This window comes from Cydia pomonella, chromosome 24 (genome assembly GCF_033807575.1).
Source record: "Cydia pomonella isolate Wapato2018A chromosome 24, ilCydPomo1, whole genome shotgun sequence".
Classification (NCBI taxonomy): Eukaryota; Metazoa; Arthropoda; class Insecta; order Lepidoptera; family Tortricidae; genus Cydia; species Cydia pomonella.
Genome location: NC_084726.1, coordinates 6,745,015 through 6,762,227, shown reverse-complemented (window position 1 = coordinate 6,762,227; position 17,213 = coordinate 6,745,015). Strand labels below are relative to the sequence as shown.

Below are 17,213 nucleotides of genomic sequence, written 5' to 3'. Positions count from 1 at the left end.
GCGCTGCACTCGGAGGACAGCAGCTGCGGCGCCTCGCCGCCGCACCCCGCCGACCCCTGATCGTGAGTGTACCCGCACCGCCTGCTCTCTGCGCCAGCACAGCCAGGGTCTCGTGCAGGTGGGCACGGAGCTGGGCGACGCGCTGCACTCGGAGGACAGCAGCTGCGGCGCCTCGCCGCCGCACCCCGCCGACCCCTGATCGTGAGTGTACCCGCAACGCCTGCTCTCTGCGCCAGCACAGCCAGGGTCTCGTGCAGGTGGGCACGGAGCTGGGCGACGCGCTGCACTCGGAGGACAGCAGCTGCGGCGCCTCGCCGCCGCACCCCGCCGACCCCTGATCGTGAGTGTACCCGCACCGCCTGCTCTCTGCGCCAGCACAGCCAGGGTCTCGTGCAGGTGGGCACGGAGCTGGGCGACGCGCTGCACTCGGAGGACAGCAGCTGCGGCGCCTCGCCGCCGCACCCCGCCGACCCCTGATCGTGAGTGTACCCGCACCGCCTGCTCTCTGCGCCAGCACAGCCAGGGTCTCGTGCAGGTGGGCACGGAGCTGGGCGACGCGCTGCACTCGGAGGACAGCAGCTGCGGCGCCTCGCCGCCGCACCCCGCCGACCCCTGATCGTGAGTGTACCCGCAACGCCTGCTCTCTGCGCCAGCACAGCCAGGGTCTCGTGCAGGTGGGCACGGAGCTGGGCGACGCGCTGCACTCGGAGGACAGCAGCTGCGGCGCCTCGCCGCCGCACCCCGCCGACCCCTGATCGTGAGTGTACCCGCACCGCCTGCTCTCTGCGCCAGCACAGCCAGGGTCTCGTGCAGGTGGGCACGGAGCTGGGCGACGCGCTGCACTCGGAGGACAGCAGCTGCGGCGCCTCGCCGCCGCACCCCGCCGACCCCTGATCGTGAGTGTACCCGCACCGCCTGCTCTCTGCGCCAGCACAGCCAGGGTCTCGTGCAGGTGGGCACGGAGCTGGGCGACGCGCTGCACTCGGAGGACAGCAGCTGCGGCGCCTCGCCGCCGCACCCCGCCGACCCCTGATCGTGAGTGTACCCGCACCGCCTGCTCTCTGCGCCAGCACAGCCAGGGTCTCGTGCAGGTGGGCACGGAGCTGGGCGACGCGCTGCACTCGGAGGACAGCAGCTGCGGCGCCTCGCCGCCGCACCCCGCCGACCCCTGATCGTGAGTGTACCCGCACCGCCTGCTCTCTGCGCCAGCACAGCCAGGGTCTCGTGCAGGTGGGCACGGAGCTGGGCGACGCGCTGCACTCGGAGGACAGCAGCTGCGGCGCCTCGCCGCCGCACCCCGCCGACCCCTGATCGTGAGTGTACCCGCACCGCCTGCTCTCTGCGCCAGCACAGCCAGGGTCTCGTGCAGGTGGGCACGGAGCTGGGCGACGCGCTGCACTCGGAGGACAGCAGCTGCGGCGCCTCGCCGCCGCACCCCGCCGACCCCTGATCGTGAGTGTACCCGCACCGCCTGCTCTCTGCGCCAGCACAGCCAGGGTCTCGTGCAGGTGGGCACGGAGCTGGGCGACGCGCTGCACTCGGAGGACAGCAGCTGCGGCGCCTCGCCGCCGCACCCCGCCGACCCCTGATCGTGAGTGTACCCGCACCGCCTGCTCTCTGCGCCAGCACAGCCAGGGTCTCGTGCAGGTGGGCACGGAGCTGGGCGACGCGCTGCACTCGGAGGACAGCAGCTGCGGCGCCTCGCCGCCGCACCCCGCCGACCCCTGATCGTGAGTGTACCCGCACCGCCTGCTCTCTGCGCCAGCACAGCCAGGGTCTCGTGCAGGTGGGCACGGAGCTGGGCGACGCGCTGCACTCGGAGGACAGCAGCTGCGGCGCCTCGCCGCCGCACCCCGCCGACCCCTGATCGTGAGTGTACCCGCACCGCCTGCTCTCTGCGCCAGCACAGCCAGGGTCTCGTGCAGGTGGGCACGGAGCTGGGCGACGCGCTGCACTCGGAGGACAGCAGCTGCGGCGCCTCGCCGCCGCACCCCGCCGACCCCTGATCGTGAGTGTACCCGCACCGCCTGCTCTCTGCGCCAGCACAGCCAGGGTCTCGTGCAGGTGGGCACGGAGCTGGGCGACGCGCTGCACTCGGAGGACAGCAGCTGCGGCGCCTCGCCGCCGCACCCCGCCGACCCCTGATCGTGAGTGTACCAGGACCTTGTTCACAATGTTGTAAAAATGTTAACAAAAATACACAACGCAATCATTTCAAACATAACCACAAATCTACAAGGTGTCCGTGAGCATTGCGAGACATTTTAACTAAGCATTCCTGGTAATATTTAGAAACTAAAATGTCATATAAAATTTACTGGATTAGGCCTAGTTTCAGAGATAATTAAATGTTTTTCGAAATCATTCTTTCACCATAAGTCAGTACAGACCACATTTTTGACTGCGGTATTTAAGGTCTAGTCTGAACATACCTATTGATTGACATCGAAAAATTAAAAAAAATGTAGGTATTTGAGAGGCTACCCCCAAATAAAGTTAATTTTAGGTTATGTTTTTGTCAATAAAAATTACGTTTTATGTACAGGAGTGTTCAAAAAAAAAAAGTTTTCTTTTCTTGTAGAGTTTCACAAAAAGTCATATAACATTTTTTCCTTCTGTTGCCATCAGGAATGCACCGTTAAAATCTCTCGCAATGCTCACGGGCACCTTGTATTATGTAAAAATATTAGTACCATTGTCGTCAAAAAAATTTCGTCACTAATTTCGGGTTTTTTTTTATAGAAAAGTGCCGCAAGTTCCAAGCCATATTTAACCTAACACAATTTTTTTTTGCTAAATTAACCACTTAGAGTCAATCCACAACGTATCAGCGATTTTGATAGGCCAGACGATGCACGGGTTACTTTAAACGTCAAACTTCTATGAAATTATGACGTTTACTTGACCCTTGCACCGTCTGGGCTATCAGAATTGCTGCCAACTTATATTGGGATGACTCTATACTAACTTACACATTCTTTTTTCAGAAACGAACTGAACGCGTATTGGTCGCTCGACGTGTCTCGGTTCTACGCCTGCTTCTGCTAGCGACTCACCAAAATGAGGCTACATACTGACGCCATTGATTTGTAATGGGGGCCGTTCTCGAGCAGTGGTGGTGTGAAGTGATCATGTATGTAACCTGAACTATGTTGATACTCAATGACAGTTTAAGTTTTAATATTTAATTTTATATAGAAAAGATAATATTAAGAGTCTGAAATAAATTACGGCTATTACTAACGTATGATGGTCTACTGAAGTCATGACAATTAATTGTGTCTTACGGGTCGATTAACTAAGACACGATTATAATTAGATGAACAAATGATATATATCTTTATTTATTTGGAGTCCTCGGGAACCAGTAGGTGACAAAGAACCTGGGTCAGATTTTTCGTGTTTTTTTTCTATGATTGCATGTAGTTTAGCGATCCTTAAGGCTTAGCTGGTTAAATATATGACTTCCATAAGTAGACATTTCTTGCGAATTGGATCATTTTACCTAAATTAAATACAATTTTCACAGTTTATTTTTTGATTATAAGATTTTGGTGATTCTACCTGTAAGAAATAATCCTTATATTTTTTCAATTGAATGAAACCCTAAATTTCTCACTTCACAACACCCACTCGCTTTCCTATGTCAGTCCGCCAAACTCATGCTAAATTCGTCCTTAGCCCGTTTACTATAAGGCATGTCTCGTTTGTGCGGACTGCCATCACATTTATTTTGAGGCTCAGGGCTATTAACTGCAAAAATCGAAGTTCGTAAATTTCGAGAAACTATCTCTGTCACTCTAATTACGCCTTAATTGGAGTAAGAGAGAACGATGCCCGTTTGCGAACTTCGGTGTTCGGTAGGCCTTCTGACCCACCTATTTCTTCGAGTCTTAATGGGTTTAGTTAGGTTCCAAAAATAATGTTTTTCTTAAAAAACGCGGCTTATATTGAACAAGTGATGACATTAATATATACGTAGGTATTTTTAAGTGTGTATATTATAACCCTGGAAACGCCTTATGGTCTAATTTGGAATCGCAAAAAAAAATTAAACATGTTATAAGGCAATTTGTAATTGTTTAAGACTCGAAAGAAAACGCACTAGTTAGTAAAAGTTATTCCTAAAATATCAGATCTTAAATTACGTATTGGTGATAAAGTTTTTTATTTATTTCGGGGTAAATAAATAATGGAATAAAATTGTATAAGAGATACTAACAAGATATATTCAGTTCATTATAGAATGCGTAATTTATGATTTAAGCGAAATTGAATCTTATAACGGTGACATTTTTAAATATAACCACATAAAAGCGACATCTCTGTTGCAATATATCAAATATAGGTTAGGCTGTATTTATTTATACGCAATATGTTAAAAGCATAATTATTTGGTTCCTAAAATGTACAGCAAGGTATTATATACAGACATATATCATATGTAGAAACTCTTATTGAGAATGCTGTACGGCTAGGATGGTCGCCTCTTTATTGTCCGTCACGTTCTAACAAGTATGTCAGTGCGAAACGCATGATATGACGATAAAAACGCGACCATGCTATCCCAGCTGTAGGGCTAACATGGTCGGCTCTTTATTATTTGTCACCATGCCTGTCACGCTCTAACAAGTATGTAAGTGCGAAAGTGACGGGCGTAATGACAAATGATAAAAATGGAACCATGCTGCCACCGCTGGAGACGTGCTAAGTATCGATTTGCAATGACTGTGAAAACCTATGGACTGTATTGAAAGATAGGGTTACCGCCTTCGTGCCTGTGTTTTTGACGTTTGAAAATATTGCAAAATTGATACTTTTTACATTTGACGAAGAAAGGAAAGTGATGGTTTTTCGAGTTTAAGTATGTATGTACTTAATCGGGAGGATTGGAAGTCTAGGGGGAGAAGGACTATTTAGGCTTATAAAAAAGTATGTATGGTCTAGTGTTGGTAGGAACTAGAGCTTTTTGAGTCGGAATTTAAAGAACTCGACTCGTTTTTACTAGACTCTGCGCTTAAATAACTTCTGAGTCTTTTAAGCTCCGAGGCGTCCTTTATTGAGTCTTTTTTTAAGAGCAATTCAAAAGGACTCGAGCCTCCGAATAAAGACTCCGGCAATTTTATAGGTTTTAACTAAATAACAGTAAAGAAATTAATCGTTATTGTATGACTTTGTACCTAATTGACAAATATTACTTAAAGAAAATGCATTACGAAATTTTGCAAACAAAAAGTTCATTGAAAAGGACTGAAGTCCCTATAAATGACTCGGATCACTAACAAGTTGAAATAAACTCGAGTTTAGACTTAATTTAAGAGTGGAAAACTGTGTCGAGTTTAAAACAGAGGACTCAAACGAATCGAGTCTTAACCAACACCAGTATCCACATTTCAACATGGGACCTGTTTGTCTCCGAAAAGGCTTGGCGGGTTTGAACATGCTAGGTGTTATTTGAGTCATGTTTTATATTATCGATGTGATCTGTCTGTTTTTAATCCCATTAACGTTTTAACATATTCAACGATAGTGTGACACCATGCACATGGGTCGCATAGGTGGTTCTAATATCTATTTTTGGCATGGATAAGGACTTGTTGATTTAATGGCATTCATAAACTTCTATTAAAGTTAATAAGCCGCTAATAATCGTTTGTCCCTTTCCGGCGTATTGGTATGATGGAAAGGGACAAACGATTATTAGCGGCTTGTTAACTTTAGTAGACGTTTATGAATAAGGGGGTTAGTGTTTAAAACACATGAGTTGTAGAGATTTGAATCGGTTGAGCAGTCTCAGGCGTCTCAATATTAGTGCGAATATATCAATTTAAACTTCCATCTATGATAATAATATTAGTCCGCGCATTTCGATGAAGTTACGGACGGACCCAAGGACATTATTCTTGACAGTTATGGAAATTATTCAGAAATTAGGCAGCTAATTAATTTGATTTAACCAACACAAAACATTAAAATTAAGACTATGTATTGTATTTTTGTTTAGGTAAGTTTGACCCAAACATCTTTTGCGTACTTACCTATAAAAACTAAAAGAATAGCTCAATGTACAGTCAGCAAAGTTATTAGCTTAGCATATCTGCATACAAATATGTAAGTAGGAGTGGTATGTGTCGTGTTGACCGAACGTTACTTAGAATTGACCACTAACCATTACAAATTGAACCGTAACCGTAACGGACGGTTATAATTTACGGTTCAATTTGTAATGGTTAATAACACTGGTATGTGTGTATCTTCTGCAGTCGGTCCCTCAATGCTGAGGATCGTGACATTTCCTGTTGAAGACTAGATTCCGCCATAGGCTTCTATTCCTCGCCAATCGCATGGCCTCGTGCAGTTTTAATTGCATAGGCGCAGTGATTTGAGCACACCATCTAGTAGGGGGAGGGCCTTGAGGTCTGGTGCCTTCAACTTTGCCCGTCATAATAACTCCAGGCTACCCGGGGAGCGGCGTGAGAGATGTCCGAAGGAAATTTAACACGAGACATTGAATAATCAGCTAGTCTTGTAGCGTTGTTAGAATACAAAATATTTGTTTCGTAAGGAAGTTCGATTTTATGTCAAGTATTTTTTCCTTGGGTCTGTTCGTGTAAGATTGTGAACCCGAAGTGGCTTGTAGGTCAATTAGAATAGAATGATGCCGTCGACGTGGATTTTATATATAGTAAAATTAACAGAAATAGATTACGTTAAAAATAATGATGACTTTTGAGCAGTTGATGAAAAATTAATACAGTTTTTTTACGTAGTAACTTGTTGACAATAACTGAGAGTTGTCACAGACTCATTCAAACCTTTCGCGGAAAGTTAACTGTAATTTTATGTTTGAAAGGAATTATTTCTTATCGACATAACTGCTCAGTTGCTCACATAACGATTTATGAAAAAAGAAGGCGGGTGAGGCTTACTTGCTTTTAGAACTAAACATACGATAATACTCGCTTAGCTTACCATGAGCGCTCGGACGCCAACCCCTACCCATACGACGTTAGGACGTTGAACTAAAATACAGTCAGTAGTCACTAAAATACAGGGATGTACCATTCCGTAGGATACTTTCCCTTTTGTATTGTGAAACATTTCCCATAATCGGTACATCACTATCGTAGCATAAATCGAAAATAAGTTTGAAAATCGATTAACTGTAGGGTTGTCTACACGGTGTCTGAGTGGCTTGTTAATACCATTGTGTACCGCCGAATGTATAATACTTACATTATTTTTTTTACACATTTTATTGTTAGTAGGTTAATATTTCTGTATTATGTACAGTGCAATATTTTTATTTTATATTAAAACCAGCTCTGCTGGCCGTAGCTTTTTGAACGTAAATTATTATTCTCTGATAGTCTCACACAGCGACTTTTTGAAGGCAGAAAGATAATCAAAATCTTTATGACCGCCTTTTTTTTTTTACTTTTCCGCTATTGATATCTCGAGGGTTTAATTTATTATAAATAACCCATTCATATTTTGTATAAGATTTGAAAATATGTCACTTGTCACTGTGACATATTTTCAAATCTTATACAAAATAGGTATGAACACAAGAAGTCGCTGTGTGATGTGTCGTTACAACACTGCCGATATTAAATAAGTGTACAACGCATACATACTTTGAAATATAGATTAACTTACAAACAAGTTATATTTAACATTACGTTCAAAATAAGTTAAAAGTGATAAGCCAAATGAGGGTTTCACTTAAAGCCCTTACATACATATTTAACAAATTTAGTATACGCGGATTCGACGGACGAAACTCAAATGCGAAAATTATTCGAACGTGCGTACTTCGCTCCGTAGCGAGTCCGTCTTAGGGTGAACATCCATTAGAGATGGCGAGATAAAAATACATCATTAGAAAACACGCGTGGCAATGCATTACGTCATATGGCTCTGCTATTCCGCTCAAGTTTGCTGGATGTTCAATATTTAGGCAGTCAGAGACCGACTGCATCCAAGCTGTAAATTGTATATGAATTGCACACATGTTGCAGTCTGGATGCAGTCTTGTGTCGGCTCTTCACGCTACGCCCAAACACCTTTGGATCGTTCCCAAACTTTCCGAATCGACAATAATCCATACGTAGCGTGCGCTAGCGTTAGTTGGTCTGTCATCGGACAATTAATTATAACTGTATTTTAACTCAATGTGGTACAGCCAACCTTAATATGCTACTGGGGTGAATTTAAATCTTTGTACATAGTTAAGTCATGTGGGATAAGAGAAACATAGTTTAGAGTCAGACCAAGCTAAGTTGGCTGCGATTTTGAAAGCCCATCCTTTGCAAGTGTTAAGTAAATGTCATAATTTATAGAAGTTTAACGTTGAAAATAACACATGCACTGTCTAGGCTGAGCTAGGGTTCCCTACTAGTATTGATCTTGCCCCAATATTTGTCTCACACCATCTAACCTTATACCTTAATTCATCCACAACTTCATTTTTATGAAGACCTTTTGAACATTAATATTGTTGATGAACTACATTTATAATTACGTACAAACATTTTTAAATTCACTCACTATGGGATCTTGTAATTTCAGTAAATAAAAATAATATTAAATATTTAACTTGTCATGTGACTTCCATAGGAGCATATAAAAAAATCAGGTTGCAATTACTTAATAAGTAACCGATTTTATCAACTTACTAATATGAGGTAGTAATTTCTTGAATATGAGCCTGACTACTGTTAAACAGGTCCATACTGCGCTACGAACCCATAAATACCCTTTTAACCTTTTTGACGCCAGTGACGGATGTATCCCTACCGTAGTTCCAACGCCGAAGACGGATTAATCCGTCACAGACCACAGAACACCATAGACTAAGAGCATATGTATGGAAGGTGGAGGTAAGGAATGCAATCTCCAGTGTCCAGTTGCCAGCTATAAATAATACTTCCAAAACTCTCCAGAGTAGCACTAGAGTAGCTAAGAACCTAGGCGTTATTGATAGAGTGAAGAGCGCTGTGTATGCTTTGAACTTTTTTTTTTCAAATATTCTTAGTATAGTACCTATTTAAGGTTTTTTGACGGACACTTTTGGTACATGGAGATTGCGTTCCTTACCTTCCATAAGCATATGTACTTCGGTGACGTGGCTGTCACTGTTTTTTATACAACAATCGTGGTAAATACGAGTTCAAACAGCAACTTTTGCCACAACTGTCACTAGGATTGTCAAATGCTCGTTGGATCCAAGGAACTAACAATTATTAAGTTGGTAGAATTGGTTTCCCAATTCTTCCGTTACCAAAATAACTGTCACATTTAATCTTTAAGTCTATCTTATAATTATAGTCGATTGCATGATCTAATTTATTAGTTTAGTTAATTTACTGCACGTATGCTTCGTCTTATGATTTTATTACTAAAACCTCGAGTGAGTTTTGTAATTTATCTACTTATAAGTTATTTAGATTGGAGTTTTAAGTTTTATATGCATAAATAGTATAATAAAATATATCTCAATATATAAAATCAGAATGTCACTATAATTCGTTATTATAGTATTAATTGATATTAAACGTAAGATATAATTGTATAATTATTTTTTAACAATCTAGTCTTTTTGTATGACCCTAATGTATTATTGTGACTATGATTTTGTCTTTTCAAGTTATTTTAAGGGTAACATTAGTTTGCTTAGAGAAATGAGATTTTAGCCTACGTTATATTCTGTTGTCGGCCATTTTGTTGACGCGCGAGTTCAAGATGGCGGACGCTGTAGCTTCGAATTCAATTGTAGAACGAGTTGTACACATATTTTATGTTTTTATGAGTCGACGGACATATTTACGAATAATTTATCCAAAGATCTGTCTATCATTCTTGTTTTATTCGACGTGTATGGACGAAATGTTTAATAACTTAATTAGTAAAATTAGTTTTTTAAAAGTATATTTAAAAAATTGTACCAGAAAGAACTGATTGTATATTGCTTTTCTATAATTGTGTATAATTATTATGTATTGGAGTATGTAATTCGGATATATTGGCAGATAATAAAAATAGAGGGCGCCATTCCATATGCACAGTCGTTGTCAAAGATATGTATATATTTTCGCCTTATATCAATGGTTGAACATTTTTAAGCATATCTTTGAAGTCGACCCTACCGTAGATAAATTGTTTGGACGCGTGATCATAGACTAAGTACTGACAGACGCGACATAATTTCCATAACGCATTTACCTTATTATTGTCAATTGATATTATAAGTATTATAACAGAAAATTATTCGAAAAGTTGAAGTTCCATTGGCAGATAGTGTATAACCTAATAATATGTAAATCTCAAAATTTGTTGAATATAAATTATCCTAGTGTAAGGACTGTATTGTTAAAGAAGTTTTTATAATCCCCACGAAAATTGTACCGATTAGGAGTAGATTTTGCTAAATTTAACAATAAAATTGCATTTTATAAGCAATTATATCACCGGAATTCGATTTTTGCTTTGAATATCTATATTAATTTGTGTTAAAAGGTAAAACAGCTTTGAATACAAATTAATGTAAGTTGCTTTTGACTAAAGCTTGTTATACTAGGTGCCATCTACGCAGTTACATGTAGAACACGAAAGATGGAGTGATTACTGACTTATTTTGGAAAGCAAATGTAAGAATTGTTTCGATATTTTCCTACGCATACGATAGATATTTTAATGAATTTTGAAACAGTGACAATAATTTCTACGTTTATTAAAAACAACACGAGATTTTTTGAAGTTATTTATGACATGTATTTTGAATAACCTTATTTTATCGATTATCGCATTTGAAAATCAATATTTCTTTAACTCCACTTGTTTAAAGTATTTTAAAGTATATAAATGACCTACTTACAAAGGAATAACATTTGCTTTCCAAACGGAAACATTGTATAATGAAGTAAGCAAATTATACAATAGTTTCCAAGCGGCGGTAAGCATATTAGGTGCATTTGAAAAATCATTTAATTGTTTACCTTGTTTTTATATAATAAGGTTCACATTTGAATGGGTTTTCTTAAACGGATACAAGAAATATGGATAGCGCTGCTGAAATATATGGTGTATGGTTAACATCAATCCAAACGAATTGCAATAGAAGTTCCAAATCATATTTCGGTTTTATTGAAGTATTTTTAGGCGAATAGTGGCATGGGCTCACGGTCCTAGCCATAGGCTATAGGCCATACTCAGGCCGATGAAATTTAAATCATATTCAATTCGAATAGAGTTGTATTTGCTTTGTTATATTCAACTTTCAAAAAGAAAAAGAAAATTAACTCTATTTCCTACACGACAGGTTCAAATTGCAGTAGCAAAGTTTGGAATTCTCATTTGGCTGACCTTAGGATACGGACGGTTAATTGGAGCATTAAGATGTGTTTGGTGTTAACTGTACACAATACGAAATATAGCAGTTTTATGAGTAGCCGACGCGATATCTTCCTTGTATTTAACAACATACCGATATGTTATAATTTGTATGTAAATCTAAATTATTAACTAATATTATATTGCAATTACATGAAATTATCTCAATACTTAATTATTTTATGTAAATAATAAAGAAACATTTGAACGAAATGGTGTTTTTTAATCCAAGGTTTTTGCAATGACATAGTAAAATTAAACCAATCAGCGCTAATCACGAAACGTTGTCGTTTTGACTCTACGAAGCATTTATGCTACATACCGGGAAACCCATGCTATCAGCTACGGCGTAGCGCTACGACCGTAGCTCAACGTTGAATGTGTTAATGTTTCTATGAAAATATGACGAACCTCACATAGAGAAACAATTTCACATAGGCCGCGCAACTGACGACCAGCTGTGACACTGCAATGGCGGAAGGATTCAATGTGTGCGTGTCATGAATTGAGTACATTTTCTCTAGTTTAGTACACCTTTCTAGGTCGGGAAAAGGTTCAATTTAGTATGGCAAAAAAAGTGAAAGCACCCTCCACTTTAGGGACAACTTCATGGATAACGTGATAATTGATAAACAGGGGTCGTACAAAAAGTGCGGATGACGTCAAACCACTTATAGGTGATTTCAAATAGTATTTTTGATTTTCATAAACAATTATCACTTATCATTTATCAACCTCTTTATTAAACGATATCACCACTTGAAATGAGTAAGTACGTTATTGACTGACACATTGTCAATCAGATGAACAATAAATTGACTTCGTTATTGTTTAGCTATTGTATCTTCAGGATTATATTTAGCTAAAATTTATATTTACTAATGTATAAGGAAACGCTCTAAAATGTCATCTTTACTCGAATATTGTGGCAATCCCACAGACTTGTTCTAACTAATTTCAAATAATTATACCTTATGGTAACAAGTTTCGTGAAATTTATTTTATTCACTACATCACCCTACCACCTGTATTATTAATTCCATGGATTTATTTAAGATTATTTTGTTACTTCATTAATACTACTTTGTTACTACATGTCACACGGAAGTTTAAATACAAACTCAAACATCATCCTGTGTGCAAGATTACGTCATTTTTACGTCATCCGCACTCTTTGTCCGACCCCTGTTGATAAACTTATTTATGAAAATGTATGGTCCTATCTCTTTTTGCAACACTCGACCACGCATGTGGGCGTATTTAATTTTTTTCTTCAAACAATTAATGCACTGACGTCTGAATTTCACTGACGGCAGATTGGTGGATGATGCCATAGAGATACTAGAAACGCGTAAATACTAGAAAATTGGTGGATGATGGGATCCTGTGTTTTAGCAAAACTACGTCCTTGGTATTCTACGTCCATGGAACCTCACTGTGTTTTGTTAACCTTTTGACCGCCACCGTCGGCTATGGCCGACATCTGAAATACTTGCCAAGGATGCCAACGACGGCTACAGCCGACAGTTTCGCCAATGCAATAGGGACTAACGCGCGACTCCGTAAAGTTCAATTTCGTTTAAATAATCGTGATCGCCTGCGTCCGGGGCGCGGCAAATTCCTTTCGCTGTCTGGCGTTCAAGAGGTTAAAATCTGTGCAAAGACGGTGCTGTGCTGTGGAAAGTGCTTAGACGGTGTAACTTGTAGAGTCAGGCCTAATAAATTCTACACAGATGTGGGACATACAATATATGGGAAACCGAGCTTTGCCCGGAAAATATAAAAACTCAAGAATGCGCGTTGTCACAGAAATAACACCTAGCTAGATCGATTTTCGCCCCCGAAAACCCCCATAGGTATAGCAAATTTCATTGAAATCGTTAGAGCAGTTTCCGAGATCCCTGAAATATGTAAATATACAAGAATTGCTTGTTTAAAGGTATAAGATATGAAAATGCGCTTTTGGGAAAGTGGAATCGATATCAATCACGGCTACGGTGTGCCAGTTCCGGAAAGTTTATAAAAAAAACTCGGAAATTTCATGAAAATTTTTGATATTAAATAGTAGTTTAATTTTATTTGTCTATGGGATGTCCATTATGTAGTAGAATACATTTATAGTGACACTTTCACATTGTGTCACTTCAAAGTCGACGGACAGTTGGCTTAGGTGGACTCTTAAGTATAAGTCCCACGTAAACAATTCGTTTGTTTACCCTTGCACTAATTTTTAGGGTTCCGTATTCAACTAGGCACCCTTATAGTTTCGCCACGTCCGTCTGTCTGTCCGTTCGCGGCTTTGCTCCGTAATAGAGCTAGAAAGCTGCAATGTGCGAGGTGTAAATGTGAAGTTTATGCTTCCAATGTAGCCCACAAGATTAAGCACACTACTACTTTCAGTCGATCATGGTTAAAAAATGACTTGCTCTATCGTGCTCGCTGAATAAGTTCACTGAGTGGGTACGTGGTGTTATGTGCGGTTTCTGAGTGAAACATTTTGTGGATGGCATATTTTTTAGAACGCTATAGGATCACGGATAAGAATAGAAAAAAGACTCATAAATTTACCCATTTAAAGTGTGTTTTATTTCTTATTGTAGCTGTTTCTTATACATTGTCTATCTATGGGATGTCCATTAAGCAGTATATTTCTTGACGGCGCCCCTCAGTCTTGCATCATCAGCACTGCTAAAATGTTCCAGCTTGGTTCCGTCTCTGAGGAACACGAAGGTCGGAAGACCGACAGCGTAGCGGTTCTGTTGCATGTAGTAGGCTTCGTAGCGAGCGACGATTCTGGAGGATTCCGCATCTTGGTCATCCATATCCAGCTGGAGAAAAGATTAAGGTTGAATTTTCAGTAACAATATTCGAGAATATTTAGTTCGACAAATCTGTTTTAGAAGAATCTCACACTTATAATCAGAAAGAAAAGATTTTTACCGAGAAAAGATTTTTATCGAGAATACTCGATCAAATGTGGCATAATCGATTTTTGCCTCATAACATCGAAATCATTAGATTGCGTCGAAAACTGTCTAAATGCATTTGAAGCTTGTCATACTCTCATACTGGGTCGTACGCTGTATGAAAAAAATTTTTACTGTCCGTCAACTTTATACTTTGATTCTGCTATGGAGCCATTAGCACTGAAACTGGTCTATAACGCCTTGGTTAGAAGTAAGTTGGAGGCTTCGTCGGTCGTGTGGTATCCACACGGGTCAACGTATGCCTTGTTACTCGAAAAGGTTCTAAAAGCCTTTTTAAGATTATTGTACAAAAAATTGTATGGTTATTGCCTGTTTCTGTACCCAACCAAATACTTCTTAGGAACCCTCGGTTACAACTCGTTAGAGGTCAGGCGAAACTTTTCTATATTGACTACGGCTTTCAGGGTCGTGCGAGGTGAGTCAGACTGTCCAGAGCTGGTGTGCCGTCTGGTACGACTGTTTGACTCTGATGTTCCCAGGATTGCTCTCAGGCCCCGCCGAAGCAACTTATTGGCAGCATTGATATCAGCTACTGACTGTGATATGTTTGCGTGGCGATGGATGGACAGCCGTGCGTGCAGTGAATGTCTGAGGTTTTCTGTGAGGATGGATGATGTTCAACTGTAATCATTTAGTTTTATAAATGTATCATAATACTGTAATTCTAATGTACTTAACTAACTTTCATGGCGCATTCGTTATACACTGTAATGTCATGTAAACGAGTTATCAATAAATAAATAAATCGACTTCGATAAATGACCCAGTGTGATTGCACTCTTCACAAGGCGTATTAACACGAAAAAGAAGGAGCATTGAAACGAGAAGATTCGAAAAACGGCAAAAGGATATAGGATTCTAAAACCAACAAAATATAGCTAACCTTGAGCATGACTAAATTTTGGGTTCCCTTAGCAGCAATATCCTCGACTGTAGGAGCAATCCTCCTGCAGAATGGACACCAGCGGACCATGCAGAAGATGACCACTAACTTGTCGCCGGCTTCGGCCAGCATCGCTTCTAAGTCTGACACTTTCTGTATGGGTGTCACATTTCTGGAATACAAAACCTTAGGTTAGGTCACTTTTTCCCAAAAAATAAGAATTTTAAGGCTAATAAACAAAAACCGGTGAAAGCTAATTGTAGTTGACGTATACTTCTAGATTCCTTATGAATATAATCCAGAAGGCTTTTCTTAGGCAAAACTATCTTCATAGCTTAGGTACCTATCAGGTATTTAATTAACAAACTTTATATCAAAATTTAGTATTCCATCTACAAGCACAATTATACTTATGCTTTAAGTTCCATAACCTTTTATTTACAAGATTTATTGGAAAACGGTGGAGTTTTAATTCAGGACGAAACATGAGTCATTTTCGCAAAAAAACTACTTCCCAGTCTTCCCACCATACACGACCATATTCGGCAATGTAATTTTAACAGTAGCCAGCACATAGAATAAGATTCTGGCACTCGTCGCCAACGACGATGAGCTTATTCTACCGGTCTTTCCTATTATTATCCTGACCAAATTATTGGTCAAATTTTTGCGTTTTCTCGAGAACGATTTTTTCTACTCTCTACAGCACGACCCACGATTTTCGACGTTCTTTTTTACAAATAGGTAAATAAGGATAAAAAACTATTGTATTATCTCACTCTGACTGAAAAGTGGTCGCAAACGTAGCCGGGGTTTCATCCTGATCTGATGGATCATCCAGTGAAGCGGCAAATACTGTAGTCAGCAGCAGCCAGAAGTTTCGCGACGGTTCGTGTACTCGGGGGCTGACAAGTCTTGCTCGTTCGACTGCGCGGCGGTGCACTTGTCTGATGGTGTTCACGTTTTTGGTAACCCTACTAAAAACAAGACGCTCGTATCAGTACCTATATTGGAAAAGTTCGAGGTGCCTGATGGGGGGCCTAGAAGGGAAGTTTTAGGTCTCATCTCAGGCGGTCCCCTGTGGATGTCCACAGCGATTTGGCATGTGCTGCCCTCATAAAGAGGTTCTCTGTGAACTTGTCCAGACTCCAGATCAGAGATATTGAGGACTTACTCACGCGCCTTTTCTGATGCGCGGTTACTCAAGAATCGTTCTGCCTCAGTGGCAGTGGCAGTGGTGGAGTTCTTTGGCTGATTTAGCGTCACAACTGATGTTAGTAATTTACGAAAAACCCACAATAAAATGGTTGTTTACATTACCAACCTTAGATTGAGCGCCCGGAGACATCTCAGTGCGAAATGTGACATTGGTGGAGTCGAGTTTTGCTGCTGTGTTATGAAAGTGAATGGGTATTTATGGATCAACCAATTATTCCATTATAAGCTGTTTGTAATGGAATAATTTGGGATTTTGTTATAATTTAAATTCTAGCTGACGTTTCCATTTCTACGAATTACTTGCGTATGACAGTAACTAATGTTGGCTATGTTGGCTACTTCAGCGGGCCTAAGATGGTGACGGTTTTGTCGTCTGTCTTAGAAGTCATCACGTCCTATATACAGATCGTGTCATTCACGAAAACGCGTGCCTTATCTCGTATTGCCATGTTATTAAAGGCTAGATTTGACAAATCTGCGCGTCATCGTGGCTGACACGTACTATAACGACTCGGACCAAGATAACTCTGCGCAGCATTTGCAATGACAAAGTGTGACAAATATGATTCATAGTGACACTTTGTACTTTTCAAGTCGGTGCATAGTTAGTTTTAAACGGACTCTATAGTTAGTTTCTTTATACCTGACGCGGCCAATGATGATCCCTATGACAGATCATTTTTTATGGAGTAATTGTCAATGTTAAATGTTTTTGGACTTTTTTTGGTACGGTC

The 17,213-nt window shown here is 40.9% G+C and overlaps 1 protein-coding gene and 1 long non-coding RNA gene across 3 annotated transcripts; one reads left to right on the top strand and one right to left on the bottom strand.

Moving 5' to 3' along the window:
- Positions 1-2,014: 2,014 nt before the first annotated feature.
- LOC133530848 (uncharacterized) lies at positions 2,015-11,604 on the top strand. The gene is made up of 2 exons (XR_009801383.1): positions 2,015-2,147; positions 2,988-11,604. It is a non-coding gene; the product is annotated as an uncharacterized LOC133530848 (long non-coding RNA).
- Positions 11,605-13,954: 2,350 nt separating this feature from the next.
- LOC133531204 (thioredoxin-2-like) lies at positions 13,955-16,993 on the bottom strand. Of its 2 annotated transcripts, none has more exons than XM_061869341.1 (4): positions 16,586-16,993; positions 16,041-16,238; positions 15,262-15,433; positions 13,955-14,219 (listed from the first exon to the last, which is right to left on the bottom strand). In XM_061869341.1, the coding sequence occupies exons 1-4, from the start codon at positions 16,627-16,629 to the stop codon at positions 14,028-14,030; spliced, it is 606 nt and encodes a 201-aa protein (XP_061725325.1). In that variant the 5' UTR covers positions 16,630-16,993; the 3' UTR covers positions 13,955-14,027. The 2 variants fall into 2 exon arrangements, with proteins under 2 accessions (XP_061725325.1, XP_061725326.1); XM_061869342.1 differs by having other exon boundaries at positions 16,041-16,235; positions 16,586-16,982.
- Between the last annotated feature and the right edge of the window lie 220 nt (positions 16,994-17,213).